General features: G+C 44.3%; 1 protein-coding gene across 10 annotated transcripts in view; it reads left to right on the top strand.

The window, feature by feature from the left end:
• The window catches only part of polybromo (protein), an 82,155-nt gene that overhangs the window by 50,026 nt on the left and 13,590 nt on the right, over window positions 1-18,539 (top strand). For 9 of the 10 annotated variants that reach the window (XM_089545679.1, XM_089545676.1, XM_089545677.1 and 6 more), the window contains 15 exons: window positions 114-227; window positions 1,778-1,966; window positions 2,502-2,596; window positions 2,779-2,917; window positions 3,633-3,734; window positions 3,892-3,966; window positions 5,480-5,653; window positions 8,879-8,963; window positions 10,597-10,672; window positions 12,228-12,400; window positions 13,292-13,389; window positions 13,546-13,617; window positions 14,273-14,320; window positions 14,763-14,882; window positions 14,991-15,110. In XM_089545679.1, the coding sequence (XP_089401805.1) occupies window positions 114-227; window positions 1,778-1,966; window positions 2,502-2,596; window positions 2,779-2,917; window positions 3,633-3,734; window positions 3,892-3,966; window positions 5,480-5,653; window positions 8,879-8,963; window positions 10,597-10,672; window positions 12,228-12,400; window positions 13,292-13,389; window positions 13,546-13,617; window positions 14,273-14,320; window positions 14,763-14,882; window positions 14,991-15,110 (1,680 nt within the window). The remainder of the gene's footprint in view (window positions 1-113; window positions 228-1,777; window positions 1,967-2,501; window positions 2,597-2,778; window positions 2,918-3,632; window positions 3,735-3,891; window positions 3,967-5,479; window positions 5,654-8,878; window positions 8,964-10,596; window positions 10,673-12,227; window positions 12,401-13,291; window positions 13,390-13,545; window positions 13,618-14,272; window positions 14,321-14,762; window positions 14,883-14,990; window positions 15,111-18,539) is intronic. The other variant, XM_089545684.1, reaches the window with a different exon arrangement.

Here is an 18,539-nt window from a genome sequence, read left to right as displayed (position 1 = left end):
TATCACATTTAATCTTTCAGATTTTACTTGTTTGCAGTTCTAATGCTTGTTGTCTTTTCTCCAGAGTTGATCTTTTGTTGTGTTGACCCATTTCCTTTTACATTGCTGTGCAGGGCTGCTATCTGCGGTTGGATCGTTTTCAAGAGGATGTCTTTGAGGTGTTTGACCGGGCTCGACGTATGAGTCGTACAGACTCGCAGGCGTTTGAAGATTCCGTAGAACTGCAGGTACTAAGAGCTGTTTCTCCATTTACCGGTTTTTAAAATTTTTTTTGTTAAATAGTGGAGGCCCATCCTTGTTCAAGGCACATATTGACATGGTCATGTCGTTGTAGTTCCCGTAACAGTATTTTGTTAGTGTGCTGCGAGTTTGCTGATGCATGATCAAAATATTCTGCCATCAGTATTCTTTCAGCTAAAAGCAAGCTAGGCTGTGTGTGATATGTAACAGACGCATACGCTTTCTAATGGGATAATTTGTTTTGCATCTTTTTATTTTGTTTGGTACTGCTTGCTTTGAAGTGAAAGTTTGGTTACGGTACCATTGTTTACGTTCACTGCTTTGTTTCTTTTTTTTTTGCTTTCTTTTAGCATTTGATGCCCAAAGCGAAAAATAAAAGGGTGCCTTGTCCTGTTTTGAGGACTCCACCAAAGTGAACTTTGCAGCCAAGCTCAAGATTTCACGGTTGCGCCAGAAATTATTCTGACCGCATTTCAAACCAGCAGGGACATGCGGAGCGTAGTATAGAGCTCCTCCACTGTTGGAGCTCTGGGAGTGGGGAGTGTCGGAGCTCTAGTGATGAGGGTACAGCAATGACATCAGCTATGCCACCACCGAGTTTTCTCTTGCATAGTGCCAGGTGGTTCAGCCACACTGTAGGCTGTTAACCCCTTAAGGGCTTATGACGAGCTCAGCTCGTCACAAGCGATAGGCACTTTTTTTGCTTATGACGAGCTGAGGTCGTCATAGCTTTTCCGCAATGTTTCAAGGGGCTTTTGGCGAGCTCAGCTCTTAAACGGTACTTTACCACATAAAACATAGGTGGCAGCACGGGTCCCATCACTAGCGCTTTTCTTGAATGCGATTTTGAACACTAGATGGCGGAATGGCGGATGGAGAAACACTAGATGGCGGAACACTAGAATGGCGCGAATGACAACGGTACCAAGAAGAAAGCGGCCAGGACGTCCCCTGGATATGAAGCGGTTCGGTGAGCGCCACTTGCCGTCGCACATCCGACCAACAGAGAAGAAGAAAGAACCGACATGTCGCAAGGGAACAAGAGTCTGGTGCAGGTGGTGCGAGAAGGCCATCTGCGCAGTGCCATGCTTCCAACGCTACCACACGGGCAGTAGTCTCATCTAGTTTGAATGCACCTAGAAGCAGTGGTGCATCTTTTGCACGCCAATTCTAAGCCGCTTGCACTATCTGGACTTTCAAGAATTTATTTTGTTGCTTCTGAATGCTCCTCAAAGGTGTTAGGTATGGAGTATCGCACAAGGGTCCAGGTAGTGACTAATAAAATAGAATTTATCCGCCATAAATTGTTTCTGTGATTCTGTTTGCGTTTCAAACCTGCTACTAAAGCATTTTACGTAATAAAAAAATTTGGCAATTTGGGAACATAATTTTTTTATTTATTTGGCCCTGAAGGGGTTAATCGCTTTTGGTTCATTTTTTTGTTTTGTTTTTCGTGTGTGCAGTTCATGCACAGTTATAAAAAGTAGGCTGACAGAGCTGAGTGCGTTCATGCGTCTCGTACCCTCTTCCCCCTCAGTCCTATTTCGTCCGCCTGCGGGACGAGCTGTGCGGCCAGGGGGACGTCCTGCAGAGCCCAGCGCTCAACTACGGGCAGCAGGAGCTGACGGAGAGCGTTGACTTGCTGCGGGCTCAGAAGTTGCCCCAGGAACAGCAGGAAGCCGCTGCCGAGGCGGACGCCGAGAGGAGCAACCAGGAAGTGCGCAAGGTAGGGCACTGAGCTGACAACCGCACTTTCCCATCCTTATCATGACTATGCCCACTGCAGGGCAAAGGCCTCTCTCCCTTGTCTCTCTCCAATTAGCCGTGTCCTTCGCCAGTTACGGTGGCTGCGACTAGAGAAGGACAGGGTTAATTGGAGAGACATGGGAGAGGCCTTTGCCCAGCAGTGGGTGTAGTCAAGCTGATTGTGATGATGTGACGATGACACAGTACACTTCAGACATGGAATTCTACAGATTCATATCATACCAAAGCTCGTATGAGCTGTGGTCATATCACCAGTATGACCGGCCCAATGCGTTCAAGATTCCGTGCAAGATATTAGTACACTGGATTGTGGGTTAACGATGATAGTTATGATGATGATGATGTAAAGTACAGTCAAAAGGTCATGGAAGGCCGTAGACAGATTGATCTGCAGCAAACATGCAGACAGAATTAGAGATCGCTATTTGTACCTTTAAAAATTAAACACGAGCACTTGTATCATTTGATCAGCGTTGTGTTTGTTTCCAATGCAGGCGGAGGAGAAGAGCAATGAAATGTCTTCGTCGGACAGCACAGAGCATAAAGGGATAGTCATTCACGTTGGGGACTTCGTCTATGTTGAACCACGGTACGCTCCTGGATGTTGTTTATGCGAATCAACTAAACACATCTGGATTGTATGGCTACACTGAGGTCATTGCATTGTTGTTACTACTTCCACCCCTGCTCCCTTTGGCTTCTCAGCCAACTTCACCGATGTTCATGATGTCCTCAGCACATTCATGGCACATCTCGCCATGGTATTTGCAGGGAAAAGGGATTGCAGCCCCACATCATCAATGTAGACCGCCTCTGGAGGGATAAAAACGGGGAGCAGTGGCTGTATGGTTGCTGGTTTTACCGACCCAATGAAACATTCCATCTGGCGTCAAGAAAGTTTCTGCAAAAGGTAAGTCTGGCTGCACATTTTTGGTATGAGAGTACTATGCTTGACTGCGTGACCTATGAAAGCGGCAAACATGAAGCAACCAGCACTGCCTGGTTGTAATTATGTTGAATGTACTATACGGATTCTGAGCACAGATTTCTGAACACACAGCATGCGTTCAGACACATTCATTAACTTGCATGCAGCTAGCATGTGGGCTTTGTTTTTGCACTGTAACTGCTGCTAGACTTTATTACGAATGAAAATAATCGGTAAGTGAAGTCGGTAAGTGAAGGCCTAGCTTTAGACTAGAATGCTGCACTGGTGTGTGTGCAAGACATATGGTATGTGTGGAAGACGTTGCGTGCAGTACACGTCGTCTACGCGAGATGAGTGCGACCTAGTGTGTGTCGTGGTCTCCTTTATAATCCAGGCCGCCCTAAGCAGTTCATTGTGTTATGACATCATTACTCTCCATTCGCACCCTAACCCTTTTTTTACTTTTCCTTTCCTCCTTCCCCAGTGTGGAGTAGCAGGCCAGGGTCACCTTACCCCCCCCCCCCCCCCCCCCCCCCGGCCGACCTCTCCACCTTTCCTTTCTTTAAATTGCTTTCTCTCCTTCTCTGTCTCAGTGGAAATGCTGTGTGTTCACTTCTTCAGCATGTGTTCACTTCTTAGGATGTAAAGGAAATGCTTCAGGGCACCCTTCAAAGGCCTTCCGTTTTTTTTTCCGCAGGAAGTATTCAAGAGTGACAATTATAACTCCACCCCGGTGAACCAAGTCTTAGCAAAGTGCTATGTCATGCCTGTGAAGGACTACTTCAAAAGTAAACCAGAGGTAGGTGTACAGGCTGCTGGCACGTTTTGCACTGCTCTTCTAGGCATAGAAAAGCAGCGCAGAACCTCCAAAAAATTGCTGTCTGTGCTTTCACAAGCTTTGACACAAGCTTCCAGCAAGGGCATAGTTCTTATCGAAGATGAATTTTTTTTTTCAGGGCTTTGATGACAAGGACATTTACGTATGTGAGTCACGGTACTCTGCAAAGGCCAAGGCATTCAAGAAAATCAAGGTTTTTCCTCATTTCTTCATTTGCTTTATTAGAGCTAAGGCAGCGCTTTGTGCTCGGTGCGACACATAGCGGAGAGATACAGCTGATCTCGTGGGATATGTTATCTAATTATTTCAGTAATGACTTAAATTAGAATTTGGAATGGAAGACACTGAGTAAGGTCATAAGGAAGGTCATCAGATGCTAGAAGCATTTAGCTTGACTTTGAAATTGCTCTGTAAATGGCTTTAGCTGTTCATTCTCAGCGCAGGCTACTTGCTGGCCAACAGTTCAGTTGATTGAAATGAGCATATGGAAAGTAAACATTGTAGTCCCTGAGGAGCAAAAGAAAGATAATATTACTAGGCTTGCAAACAGAAAACATAGAAGGGAAAAGACTAAATGGGAACTGGCCTTGGAATGGGCATGGGGCCTGCCTCCTCCCATAAAGAGAATTCACTGAGAAGGCACGGAGCTTAATGACACGCTTCATACTAGTATACTCTGAACATCGGAAGCAGGGTGTGTGCTTCCACTGAACGTCATAAGGAGCCGAGCGCTCATTCATATTATTCTCCCAGTTAATGAGAAGGACCCCTAACTGAAGCCTATCATATGGAATTTGGTACAGCTTTAATTCAGTTTTGAAATGTTTTAATGCAATAGTATTTAGGTTGTCGTTTTGCAAAAACCATCGGGTTTCTCCATAACAAAGTTGGCTGCCGCGGTGGCTCAGTGGTTGTGGTGCTCGGCTGCTGACCCGAAAGATGTGGGTTCGATCTCGGCCGCGGCAGTCGCATTTCGATGGAGGTGATATTTTGGAGGCCCGTGTACTGTGGAATGTCAGTTCACGTTCAGAACCCCAGGTGGTCGAAGTTTCCGGAGCCCTCCACTACGGTTTCCCTCATAGCCTGAGTCGCTCTGGGACGTTAAACCCCATGAAACAAACTGGATTCCCCGATTGGTTTAGAGGATTGTGATATCATCAGCACTGGCAGATTTGAAAATCTGAGGACTAGAATGTTCCAGTACCTTCCATTGGATTATCATAAAGGATTATGCTAACGAGACCCATTTTTCCACATGAATCCACCCACCAATCTACTCTGGGGTGGTCGTAGTTCAAAAATTTGGGGATGCTTTGGAATGTTTGGGGGTAGGCCAACTTCCATATACTATGGCATTCGCTTTAAGAATGTGGTTAAGAAGGCCTCAAATTTTTTATATTAGTATCTACCACAATCAAACACTTTGCCATTAGTGACCACAGCCTATCACATATGCGCATTCTTGGGACTGGGCTCCTATTTTACCACCTTATATATATTGTAACCAAGTTCTTAGCTCTGCCAACATTTTCGTTTACTGTGCCTATGTCTGACAGGTTAGGAGTGCCAGGAAGATTGTGTCTTATTTTTCTAGGTTTATGCTTACAACTATCTTTTTATTTAGCCTTCAGGAGATAAACCACAAAAGTAAAAAATAAAAAAGAGTGGATGGAAAAGCTCTTATATCCTTATTTTGTTCCACCCAGATTTGGAACTTTGTTCCAAACGAGCACACGCAGCTGGTGGTCAGAGAAGAAGTGCTGTCGCCTGTACGGGTGCCGTCCGTGTTCAAGGATGGTGTTGAGCGCTCCGCCGACAACAATAGCTCGGTGTGCTTCGGCCTCGATGAGGAGTTCAAAGTCGTTGACCGGCCACGCCCCGTGAGTTATAAGCTTTGTAACCCAGTGCTGTGGTTGTGCAGCTGCAGTGCTCTGCTTCTGAACTGGGAGGGAGTTTGTGTTTCAATCCCACACTTCAGTAACTGCAGTTTAGTGAAGACAACAGATGGGAAGGCAGGAATTTTCATGTCCCGAGTGTTGATGCACAGTAAAGAACTCCTATGGTCATATTTAATTTAAATTTGTCCTGTATTATAGGGTTGTCAGCTGAGGTGTTTTTCAGTAGCATACAATATAAAATACTTCATGTATGTTTATGTACATACAGTCAAGCCCACTTATAACAATACTGGTTGTAACAATATCGGATATAACAATGGTCAGTCATGGCACCATCAGCTTTGCCACGTGTTCTATGGTAAAATAAACTGCTTATAGCAATGCTGTCAAGGCACATTATAGGTTATAACAATCAAATCTTTTCATTGAGTGTCAACCGTAATAGGAAAAAACCAAGGAAATGCTACAACCACACCAGCAAAACCATGCTTACAACACAAAAGTGCGCACATATGGGGCCGACCAATGGACTAAGCTGGCGCAGCAACGCCACGAAAGCAAAAGAGGCAGGCATCTTTGCGTCAGGAGAGCTGCTGCATTGGCTACGCACGCCATGCGTATCCCCAATCAGTCAGTGCAGTGTGTGTGCATGCAGCCAGCGCGGTTTTTCTCTTGTCAGCTGTCACTGCACCCTTAGTTCTGCATGCTTCTTGAATTTCCCATAAGAATTACTTCCGGAAAGCCTGCTTGATTCCTGTGACGTGGAGGTGCGCGAAGCTCCCGGTGGCGCAGTGATGGCGGTGCTTTGGTCATTGGTGAACATTGTTCCGGTTCCCTGAAGTTTGAATTAACGAGCTTTTACAGGCATTAGAACAATCAAACCCCTCCGGGTATTTACTGTCAATAAATGCTCTGAAGTTTGTCGTCTTTTCTTTTTTTCGGCACAACCCTGTTATAACAATTATTGGTTATAACAATGGTATTTCCATGGCACTTGAATATTGTTATAAGTGTGCTTGACTGTATATCCATTCAATAAACTCCAATTCTCTTTTAGACTAGAGAGTTGTGCAGTGCAGCATTTTTTATTGTGTGTGGCTCAATGGTGAGTAATGACAGTAGAAATGATTGTGTGATGGTGCACCTAGAAGCGCTGGGAAGGAAGAACTGACATCTGTGTAGTGGAGGTTTTCATTAATATGGTAGTTGCCTTTAAATGGTTAATTTGGCTACATTGCACTCCTTTATGCAAGTGGTTCAGTATTTTGAAATGTGATCTTATCCTTGTGCCTTCCTGATGCCAGCAGCTGCTCTTTCTGCACTGGAACCAGCTCTTGTTTTGATAAAAATACTTTCTTGGTGCCATTTGTAGAGCAAGCCGCGTGCAGCAAAAATGTGCCATTTTAATTACAGTCGACGGCTGAGAATTCGGATGCCTGACATTTCAGACATGCTTGATTATTCGGACTTTTCCCCCGCACAGCGACAAGGCCCATAGAGTCAATGTATAAGAGCACCTTAAAGGGACAGTGAGGAGAGCACTATTAATATTTTTTTTATAGCAAAATCCGATAGTTCAGCATTTCATGGCTTTGTTACCCCTTGGCCGGCAGCGAAAGATGCATTTATTTCCAAGAAATTTGGATTAGAAGTTGAAAAAGTTTTTCCCGCCGCTCTGATTCAAACTTGGGATTCTCCTATGACGACACAGGACTAAGTGGCGAGAAACATGACGTCACATGACGTAACTCAGACTCCATGATTTCTGGCGGCCAGGAGAGCGGTCAAGCAGCAGCCGGAAAGAAAGCTACCGCCGGCCGCACGTTGAAGGCATCTATCGGCTATTGCGGCCGTCGCTATAGTCGCTTCGCTTACGTTTGCACTGGCGTTTTGCCAGCGTTACGATGGATCTTGTTCTCTAAGTCGTCAGCGAAATTCTCGCAAATAGACACCTTTAGCATATCGTGTACCTTGTTACCGCTAGCGGAATACCGGGAGCCCGCCTGCCGCCGGCGAGCAGGCGCTGATTGGTACCGATGCTTCAGGCGCGCGTGTAGCTGCCGGGCACGTGGCGCCATCTGGCGACGTCAAGGAGATTTGCGCATGCATTGGCTGCGCCTCAGTGATTTGTGGCTTCTCGGGTCCTAGAGTTGCTAGAACCATTGGTTCTAGCAACACTGCTTTGTCCTATGACGTCATCACACTTGTACTTGCGAGTTTGGCCTGTGGCGGCGATACCTGTATTTTGGTTCTTGCTCTTTTCTACGTTACAAGAGCTTTGTTGTCAGTATGAGTGGCGTTTTCGTAATCAGGAGCTGGTATTCTGTCGATACAAGTCAACTTCAATTTCTCCTCAGTGTCCCTTTAAATTTCGGACACACCACAACTGACTACTCGATTTTGTGGACCTTGTTCACACTCGCCGCCAATACCCAAGTCGCCGTTTAATGTGTGCAGTGGAACTGCAATGGAATTCGAAAATTAGGTCAGACAAAGAAATTCATGCTCAAGGGTTCCTCTTAAATGGCGAAGCCGATACTCTGTCAGTTGGGACGTTGCACCCGCATGGTTTAGAATTCGTACCATTCTTGGGCGTCGTGGGCTGTCCCGCATATCATAGTTGACTAAAACAAGATGGCGGAACTTGCGCTAGTAGAGCTGTGGAGGCAACAAGACAAATGACACGGGTGTGGGCGTTTAAGCATGTAACACATTATGGAAGGATTAATAAAAAAACCTCACACTTTCTCACTGTGATTGTCGAAGCGAGCAGTCGGCCATCTTGTTCTCATCAGATGTCGTGTGGGAAAGGCCACTGCAGAGTTTCGCTTGAGGTCCATGCCTATCAGTGTCAGAATGTGTTTGGTCCATGCGATCAAATGACGGAGAATGAAGAGGGCACCTTTGTGCTGTTTTCTTATCACATTAAACTCAATATTCAGATCATTTCCTCAGATAATGTGGTTTTTGCCTCTGCCAGTATTATGAAAGTCTGCTTGCGATTATGAAAGTCGAGTGTTACGAAAGTCGATCGCTTGCGATTCGAATATTTAAAATTTTCAAATATCACTTTATCGGATTTGAATATGAATTGAATATCAAGCATGTTCGATTCGTATTCGAATTTCCAAATGTTTCACTCCTAGTTTCAAATGATATGCCCTGTTGACTGGCTTTTGATTGTCCTGCCAAACTGATTTCTTTCAGAATGTCACTGTGAACCTTCCCAGTGATGAAGATGGCATTACATATTATGAGCAACTCAATCTTCCGGCTGGAGTCTTCAAATTGGGTGAGTGATAAAAGCTTGTGGGGCTTTGATCAAACGGTGTGTGTTCTCATTGAAGGTGGCCTCCTCTGTGTCAAAAAATTGAGAAGATAACAAAATCGCAAACTGCTACTCTCAAGTTCTTGTTCTGCTTTCACGCACGCACAATAACACCAGCAGGATTGCCTGGCTGCTACTGTGTTTCTAACCAGGATTTTATTCCTTCACGGCACGGGCGTATAATTTATGGAATAGGCCAGGGGATTAGTTGTACAATCATGGGGACTAATCGTCCAACTGCTGCGCATATCATTTCTTTATTACCATGAGCTGGTTGTATTCCTCACGGTTACCTGCTTCATTTGTTCGGCGTGGAAAGCTGGTTTTCAGCCGAAGAACTTGCAGTTGAATTTGCAGATTCGTGGTTCATGCCGCAGTGGTGGAATTTGTGATGTCAAGCATAACGTCATGAATTGGAGTGCCACGATTTGCTGTCTGTGTGTGGCATGCCACCATGCCCTTATTTTTTAGCACGTTTCTACTTTTTGTGCTGGGCATTTTCTAAGAATTATGCATGGGCGGGGCATGTAAGTCAAAGAGCAGCTCATTGATGGTCCCATAGGGTAACGGAATGGATTCCATGGGAAAGTAAAAATAGTAAAAGGTGGCAAATGAGGTCGGGAAGTTTGTGGCCAGAGCTTGCGCAGGCCAGGGTTAACTGGGGGCATCTGGGAGAGGCCTTTGTCCTCCTGTGGATGTATGCTTCATCTCACAAGTTGTTTGCAGTACTGTGAACGGTAGAGCTCTCGTCCAATCAGAGCCAAGGAAGACAACAGATAGTTCTTTGAATATTTGAGCGGTGTTGTGACTATCTTTAAAACAGTTATTGCAGTAATTGAAAAGGCATACTTTGGGATGGTGTTTTGAAAGTGTGGTGAGTGTTGCATTCACCAGTTAAATTAGCAGAGAAAGTCCAAATGACCATAGCACAGTGGAAGCTTGCTGCAAAATGGTGCACCGCTATTTGTATGTATACAAGGCATCTGCCGAGTTGGCCGAGTCTCCTGTGTGCAGCAGCTGGACACTAGTGTTCTTTCCTTCCTCGTGATGGAGCCACCAGTCGCGTGGTGAGAGGCACGGAGGAACACGTTTTGCGGTACACAGTGTCCTGGTTGGCTCAAATTGCTGCAGCCTTCACAGCACAGTATAGTTAGGCTGATGAAGGTGGTTTTTCTGCACTACCCTAAAAAAGAACACTGCAGGTGATGCCGTTTATTTGTAGGACTCATTCACTTCCACCGCTTATAACGTAGAAAAGCGGATAGTGGCTCGCTGTGGACGCTCGGCTTATGCATTTTTTTGCATCCTCAAAATGTCTCGGCTGGCGTTCTGTGGGAGTTCCTGGCATTCTTAAGTATTTCAAATTGTTATACATTTTTATGAATTGTTTTGCTTGTCTCTTAGTTAAACCATTGTGTTTTTTTTTTACGTTCCTGTGAGAAATGGGTGTTTGTAGTGCCCTCATTCTAGGCATTTTATTTGGCTTTTATTATGCTGCGTACAGTCACGTTATGAACCTTGTCTCTGTTTTTTTCTTCCTTTACTGGCTCCTGCATTTTCAGCAGATTATTGCTTTTTTTTGCTGTGGTCATTTCAGGTGACTGCTGCTACGTCCGTACGGAGCACTCAAAAACTCTCATTGGCCGTATTGATAAAATGTGGATGGACAGAGAGTAAGTGCTGGTTTCTGCATACTTGCCACAGTAGGGGTGATTCCAAACCCTTGCTCATTTGCATGGGTTCAGAGTTGTGCATGGGTTCATTCTTACCCAAGGCCTCTTTCTGAGGGTTGGGGACGTGGGTGTTCATGTTTATTGGTGAAGATTTCATGTTTCATGTGAGAGACTAAACATACTGGCTGCTGGTTTTGAGGGACCCTCTCTGTAGTGCAATGGAAAGCTTACTATCTTGATGTAATGCAATTCTATTGTAAGATGTGGTAAGTAAGGCAGGTGCCAGCCACAAGAAATTAGCTTTTTGTTGAGCAGGGTTAGTGGTACTGTATCGAATGCATTGATGTTGTAAAATATGTCTGCATTGTCTTGTGCTCTAAAACTGGATTAGCAAAACTGTGAAATGTCCGTGATTTTTTTGTTGCATGCATTTTTTGCGTGTATACAGAACGGAAACCTAAATAAGAAATAAATGTAGGGGAAATCACTGTCACGGTAAACCCCCTTTACTCGAAGTCGTTAATGCGGAGAAACGTTTTGTGATCCAGGCAGGTGGCTGCCTGAGACCTAGGAAACGGACTTCGCCCCACGTCACTGGCGCCATCCACCGTCCCCACTCCCAGCTTGCTTTTTTTACTATGTCCTATTGTGTTTCGCTGCTTTTGAGCATGGACTGTTGGGGTACCAAGTGGTGTGACTTTACGAAAGTGAAAGCTGTGGAGGCTCTACGCTTGCCACGTAGAGGCACCGATGGCGCTGGAGCACAGCTAGATGTGTCAACTGCAGTCACTCTGCGATCGTAGATGCTGCTGTCGTCTCAGGCCATATTTCCACTAATGCAGCGAGAGCTAATACTAATAGGTAGTCGGCATTGTGAGTTCGTTATATCAAGTCAACTGTACAAACAGCTTTGTTACATTGGTGTTCACAAATACACGTGCGCTTCAGTGGGGTTGTGGAGTGAAAAACTTCGCAATATCATAGAATTTGATTAGGATGGAGGTTCGTTACATCCAGTTTGACTGTACTATGCTCTTTCGTGACACAGACACAGTAGGTTGATGGCATCCCATTAGAATGCTAGTCACTGTCACACTGCAGCATTAACCAAGTGCTGATGTTGAGCAGGTCATGTTCACTAGATTTTTCTTCCATGGCATCTGCAGGAAACTGAACAGCGGTCTCAGAGTTCCTTCTTAATAGATTTCTTCCTGTAGGGAGATAATTGTATTTGCTAACATCGTTTCACTGTAAAATATCAGTTCTTCTTGTTTCATCATTTTTTTTTAAGCAGTAATATTGGGGCTTTTTTTTTTTTTCAACTTAATTTTATCACGTGTTCAAATCACTTCTTCATCCCTTCCACAACATGCAGATGCATTCAGAACAGTCCAGTAAGAACTGTGGTGTTTTTAGCACTCTTGCAGCAGAGAATTTTCGCTAGCTGACCTCTAGGTAGCGCTTTTGATTTAGGAGGGTCAGTTTGCATGATGCTTGTTGTGGCTGCTATTGCCTTGCCTTTTAATGCATCCTCCGTTTGGATGGGTCGTTGCAGGGGAAATGGCTTCTACCACGGGCCCTGGTTTGTGCTGCCAAGTGAGATCCAGCATGCGCCCTCGAGAGTGTTCTACCGTCAGGAGGTGTTTCTCAGCTCCATTGAAGACACCAACCCCCTGCTGAGCATTATTGGCCGCTGCAGTGTGCTGGACTGCAAGGACTACACCGCCTGTGAGCAGACCCCTTCTCTCTCTCTCTCTCTCTCTCTCTCTGTAGCTTTGCTTTTTCACTCCCGACGCTTAAGAATTGGACTGGTCAGGTGTCGAGAAGCTTGGCACAGAAGCATGAACCTTAGCAAGGTTTTTCGTGGTTCATTTCACCCATTCGCTGCCGTGCGTGGTAACTGAGCACAGACACGTTACTTTGAGCTTTGCTACCTCTTTGCTTTCATTTTTTTTTTTTCATTGCTTTACTTCACATGTTAGAGGGAGGGTGAAGAAAACTTCATCCAGTTTTTGTTCTCTGTAAAAATCGGTTCTGTGGGTTTTCTGGGGCATGCTGATGTTTGTCTGGTAGCAAAGGGTACATTTATTTCTGCGAAAATTTAGTTTTAAAGTTTTTGCAGTGTCTACATGAAAAGGGACTCCTGAGATCACAGTTTGCAAGTAAATGGTGGTTAGCCTAGTCTGGAGTCCGCGCTGAAAAATCTGTGTCTGTGCACGTAGTTTACTTGCGAAATCAGCCTGGGATGGCGGCCCTTGTAATTCGTATTTTTACCATTTATAACTCGTAAAAGCGCAGTTTTCAGTGAAAGTAGAGTTTTTGTCATTAGGATGCAATTATTTGTTGATACAGGCAACCTTCTGGTTGTCCCTAGGGACCCTTTAAATTTAGTTGGACAAAGGTTCTTTTTTCCCGAAATGGCTTTTAGTAAAGAGTGCTGAGGCGTTCCTTTTAATGTTCCTGATTGCCATTCATTGCATTCTCCTCAAGTTTTTACTTGTGTTGCTTGTGAAGGGACTCTTTGCAAGATATAATGCGAGATGGTGCCTTTAATTCTCAAGCGAGTAGTTATCCCTCAGTTACAGATAAGGTTTCACGGGGTGTTGAACTTTGCTACAGGTCGACTGACAGAAATCAATGAGTCCGACGTCTACATCTGTGAATCTCGCTACCTTGAGGCAGAGCGGCAGATTCGAAAGCTGCACAAAGGGCTCAAGGTATGTTACACCCAAATTGCGCTCTTATATTTCAGTATGGCTGAAATCGCTTGTTTAAATCTTTCGACTGATTTGCATACATTTTCTATGGCTGCTGAATTCTTATCATAAAGGTGCACGTCACTTTGTAACCACAAGCTGTTGTTAACTTTGCAGAAATTCACTCACTCCGAGGCTGTAACTCCAGATGAGGTGTACTATTTCAAAAATCCCATCAATCCTCAAAAGGTAAGTGTGAGGCTGTTGAACTATAACTTTTTTACATTAAGAGCTGGGTGTACATATGTACATTGTTGCCTTTATTTATCTCAGTTGGACAGTATGAAATGAAATCATTTTTGTTCACTTGGTTATGTATTGCCTTTCTGAAATACTGTTTAGTGTTCACATTATTAAAAGTAGTGAACTGCTGTTAGAATAACGCAGTGTATATTGCACTAGAGTTCAAGGGATTACATATTACACAGTAATTAGCTTTATTCAAGGCTTGATTTCTTGTTTGTATTATTATTTGTAGGTCTGTCAGTTTGGAAATTAAGGGAAATTCTAGAAAGGCACTGAAATTTTGCTTTACAATAAAAGCTTCTTTTAGTGCAGTGAAAACAGGAAACGTTTCATGGAGGCTGTGTGGAAGGATAAGCACTGGCAGTTTGCATCACACTGAAATTCATTTTTAGCCCTTTTTTAGTTAGCTTCTGGGGCTCTGCCCCTCATATGAACAAAGTTAGAATATTAGCCTTGCTTACATGCTTGTACTGATTTCAAGATGGCACTGTCAAATGATGTTTAATTGCCAGCTTAGTATAAACTGTGGTAGGATAACTTATATTTGTGAGATTTGGATTTCACCCCATCTTGTTAATCTGGAAACTTTCTTTCCCAGTGTGAACCTGGCCTTGCTGATGGTGCTGACATGCAACCTACAGGAGATGTAAGTAGTGGTGTTATTTAACTCAGGTTGGTGGAGTTTACGGGTGCATGAAGCCATGCTATTTTTTATAGCAAGCCCTTGCTAGCAACTAGCTTATACGTAGACTGTACTTGACACCCCCTTTGTTTGAAAAGTTCAGTACTGCCACATGCATTGTTGGAGTCACTCTGTGATCATATGTGCTTGTGCAGCTGGTATGCAGCAGTATGCGTAGAAAAGTGTGTGTAGTTTGTGTGACTTGACTCACTAGAACTCGTGTTTGGATTGCTTGAGTTTGATTTTTGGATGAATGCGTGTACAAAGTGTTGTTCTAGGTCCCCCACTGCAAAGCTCAGGTGCAGCTTGAGTGAGCCCCAGTGGTTGCACTGTCACTCAGCAAGTCCTGCTTTCAGAGTTTTCTGTACTATTAGTATTGCCCTGGCACCACCCCCACCCCAAACAGGAGATGTCTCCCATGCCATCCCGGGTTTTGTCTGAGACAGACAACGAAGAGTCCAACGATGTCCCCTGCTCTGTCTTGGCAAGAGATGACAGCAACCTGTCATCTGCCTCTGGCAAAAAGGTCCGTCCCCCTGTCCCTGTGTTCTTCTGGGCCCACTATGTTGGGTCATGTGGGGACGAAACAGCAGATCCCTCACACTGTTTCTTCCCCCCTTCCCCTGGCACGCAGAAGAGTTCCAAGCGTGTCGTCACGGGTTACTTGCTGTTTTCAAGTGAAATCCGCAAGTCTATAGTGCAGTCCAACCCTGACCGCTCGTTTGGAGACATCAGTCGCCTTGTGGGCAATGAGGTGAGATCTGCTGCCTTGCCGGCCGGCTCCCTGTGCGGTGTGCTTCATTGTTTCACGCACACTTGCATCTAGGCCTCGTCCTCCTCATCGTTGTCCATAACACGGTTCACTCAACAGTCATGCTTGCTGCTCGTTGCCTGCTTCTGTGACTTGCGTCTCTGCATTGCCTTCCTGCTTGATGGCCTCTGTTTGTTAGGAGCATGCAGTAGAAGCGTCATGGCAGGATCGCCTTTTTCTTGCTTGTGTCCACTGTCCTTTTGTGTGATGCAAAGCTAACACTCACCCTTACATGGTCTGATGACCAGCATCATTTGCAAGGTTGCCCTGTTGGTGCCCTCGACTCACTCCTCCTAATAGCATGGCCTCCCCAAGCCAGTTGACCATCATTGTTGTCTTCATACAAAGCATGATGTCCTCACAGGACAGTTCGTTTGATATGAACTCTGGATAAGCCTTGTTCTCGGGTGTGTCACATCAGTTTCCTCATTGATGTCATGCAGTGGGATTGCCGCAACCAACAGTGTGGTTGGTGGTGGAAACTTTTTGAGGATGTGCTTCCTCTGTTTAATCACCGACATGAAAACTCCACTTACGCTCACTGCTTATGTGGAAAGGCACTAGCATGAATTTTCCCATTTATGCATTATAGTTGTTAGTATGGCATGAAACTGTGCTAGTTATTCATTCCTTGTATGCTTTGACACCTTAAGTTCAGTGAGACAAGAAGCGGAGAGATGCACCTATTGCTGGTACTGTTCTAAATGTTTTATTAAGGCTCAGTACTTCAACAGTACTTTAATAAATTTGATATAATGCATGCTGCTGAGGTACTTCAGTTGATTATTTTAGTCTAGGAAATGGCATTGCAGGTCTGATTGTGTGGTGTTTGGCATGCTTTTGAATTGTAATCGGCCATGCACCTATAGACGCCACCATGCAGTCCTGCATTTCTGTGATTGCTGGCAACTTTACACCATTCATCGTCATCACGGAATGATGTATTGCGCACTGGGGCATATCGTCGTGCTTGCCTGCTTCCTATGTTTTAGGTAGTCTTTTTTTTTTTTTTTTTCACAAGATTCTGCACCCTTTGGGGAGTGGCAAAAATTCTCCTGTTGCTGGTTAAAAACAAATGCACATGGAAGATGGGGTCTGGTTCTACAAGGTGACAACTGTGCCTGCAAAGAGGCAATTGTGTGTTTGACAGCTACCGCCACCTATCACGTGCACCTGTCACATGCACCTGTCACTAATATGAACTGTCCATGAACAGTAGGAGCTGGCCATTTGCACACATGCAAAGAGCAGCTCTATGAAAAATGCTGACTGGGATGCACTTCTCACAAACTGAACATTTTTCATTTGGAGCGCATACATTTCCGTCCCAGCCTACCTTTTGAATACGGTGTGCAATTAAGTCCAGTTAAGCTCGCTTATTTTAAAACACAAGAGCATTATAAATTATGTGCAAAATTTTGCAAACCATTGGAGAGCTTCTACAGCAGAATCTCAATGCTACAAATCTCATGGGGTCGCAAAAAATATTTGTAGCATCCAAAACTAACATTTCGTATGTGGAACCACAGGAAATACATTCACACAGATCTGTTTCGGCTGACCGGATTTATTTACGGCCGCGCCAACACTCGCTGCTTGCGGTATGTACCACGTGACTGGCGGTCGTGACGTCGGCACTGTGTGTGCCCTGCACTGCTTCTCATTGCTCGCAGCATATGACTGCCTATGTGCGGGCAGCGCGAGGGTGAGGTCGCGGGTGACGTGTTCGTATCCTCCGTATGGGTGCAGGAAGGTGTTTGGAAGATCCAAAATTCTGCCCATTGTAAACAATGCACTCTGACTGGAGAATTTTGCAGATTTGTATCTCCGAGATTCTGCTGTAATCAAGAAGGCACACATTTTCGACCCTGCATTTGGCACATGGTCTGCATTGCTTATACGCTGTGAAGTCCAAGATGTAAAGTAAATAACTGTCATGAACTAAAATGCTATAACCTTATTGACCACTGCTGATGGATTGGAGTGTTCATTTGCTTCTGCAGTTGGTCGTAGGTTGCAACACCATGCAAATACATGTGCACTCTCTGGAAAAAAAAAAGTGTAGGGTCTTGGCTTAAGGGAGGATGCGGCAACTAAAACTATTTTCATTAGTTATGCCACCAAATTTATGTCACCAAATTTGGCCCAAATGTCTAATTTTCTATGCTGGTTTCAGAATTACATTCTATGTTATGCTAGCTTGTATAGTTGTTGAGTTATTACAATTACAGTAGGATACTACTAAAAAAAGAAAACAGCAATAGTCGGGCTTGATCCGCGACGTCCTGTATTAGGTACTACTCCACTGACCAATGACAACATTGAACAAAATCGGTTTTTTAATGTTAAAGTGTGTCAAACAAGCCAGAGGCGTCAAAATTCTTGAGCTTATAATTTCATCTCATGATTAGTGTCTTGTTTCGATGACAAGGAAAGCTTTAACAACAGTCAACTCTTTGCCACAGAGAAATTTTGTTCAGCTGTCCTGATTGTGAGCAGAGCTTTGCTGCAGACTCGAGTTGTATGCGACTATGACACCTTCATGAAATCATCACCAGGGCATTAATTAATGAAGAAGGAAGTTCAGGTTTTTGTCAGCATGTTCACTAAGCAGCGTTCTGTGTGTGCAAGGGAGCTGTTAGCTCTTTTTTAGATGTCCAGTGCTCATGGAAACAAAAGCATGCATATTCACATGACCATTTTTTACCAAAATAACTTCGAAAGCTTTATTGCACTCCTCAGTGTCTCAGGTTCCACTCATAAAAAAAAATAAACAGAATTATTCTACTGTTGTTCGTTATGAAATGCAGTAGGGATGAGTGATAGCAATTGCAGGAAAAGTGAAAGCCAAGAAAGTCGGTCTTGAAACTTATTTCCTTGTTTACTTTTTTTATCACCTCATATGCTTTTGCACATGGTCAGAGAAATGTGGCATCGCAACCAACCGAAGCTGTGATCTTATGATCTCTCCTCTTCGGGGTGATACTAAGATGTTGGTGCTCCGTTGTCGGAAACCCACAAAATTCGCAATGCGGGGGGACCATTGGAAGTGCTATTAGCTCACAATTTCCGATGCCCACACTCAGAAAAACCAAGTTTTCTAGATTTGTACTGCGTATTTTGGTATAATTTTTCACCACGAGACAGGTGAAGACTTGGGTGTTTCAAGAAAAAAAAATTTTAAAATAGGAAACTGACCGAATTGGCCATCTTATATGCGGTATCCCCCCTTAGTGTAGGTTTTCGTAGCAGTGCATGAGTGTAAATTTATCGCTATGCAAAGTCAGATTAGCTGTGAAACAAGAAAAGAGGCCAATAATATGTTGAAGCTACCGCTGAAAGTATTCGAAAAAGACTTTTTTTATTTTTTTT

Source organism: Amblyomma mixtum, chromosome 5, assembly GCF_055824585.1.
Source record: "Amblyomma mixtum isolate Tamu chromosome 5, ASM5582458v1, whole genome shotgun sequence".
In the NCBI taxonomy this organism is placed as follows: Eukaryota; Metazoa; Arthropoda; class Arachnida; order Ixodida; family Ixodidae; genus Amblyomma; species Amblyomma mixtum.
Note: the sequence above shows the minus strand (reverse complement) of the source record. Positions and strands in the feature narration are given on the sequence as shown.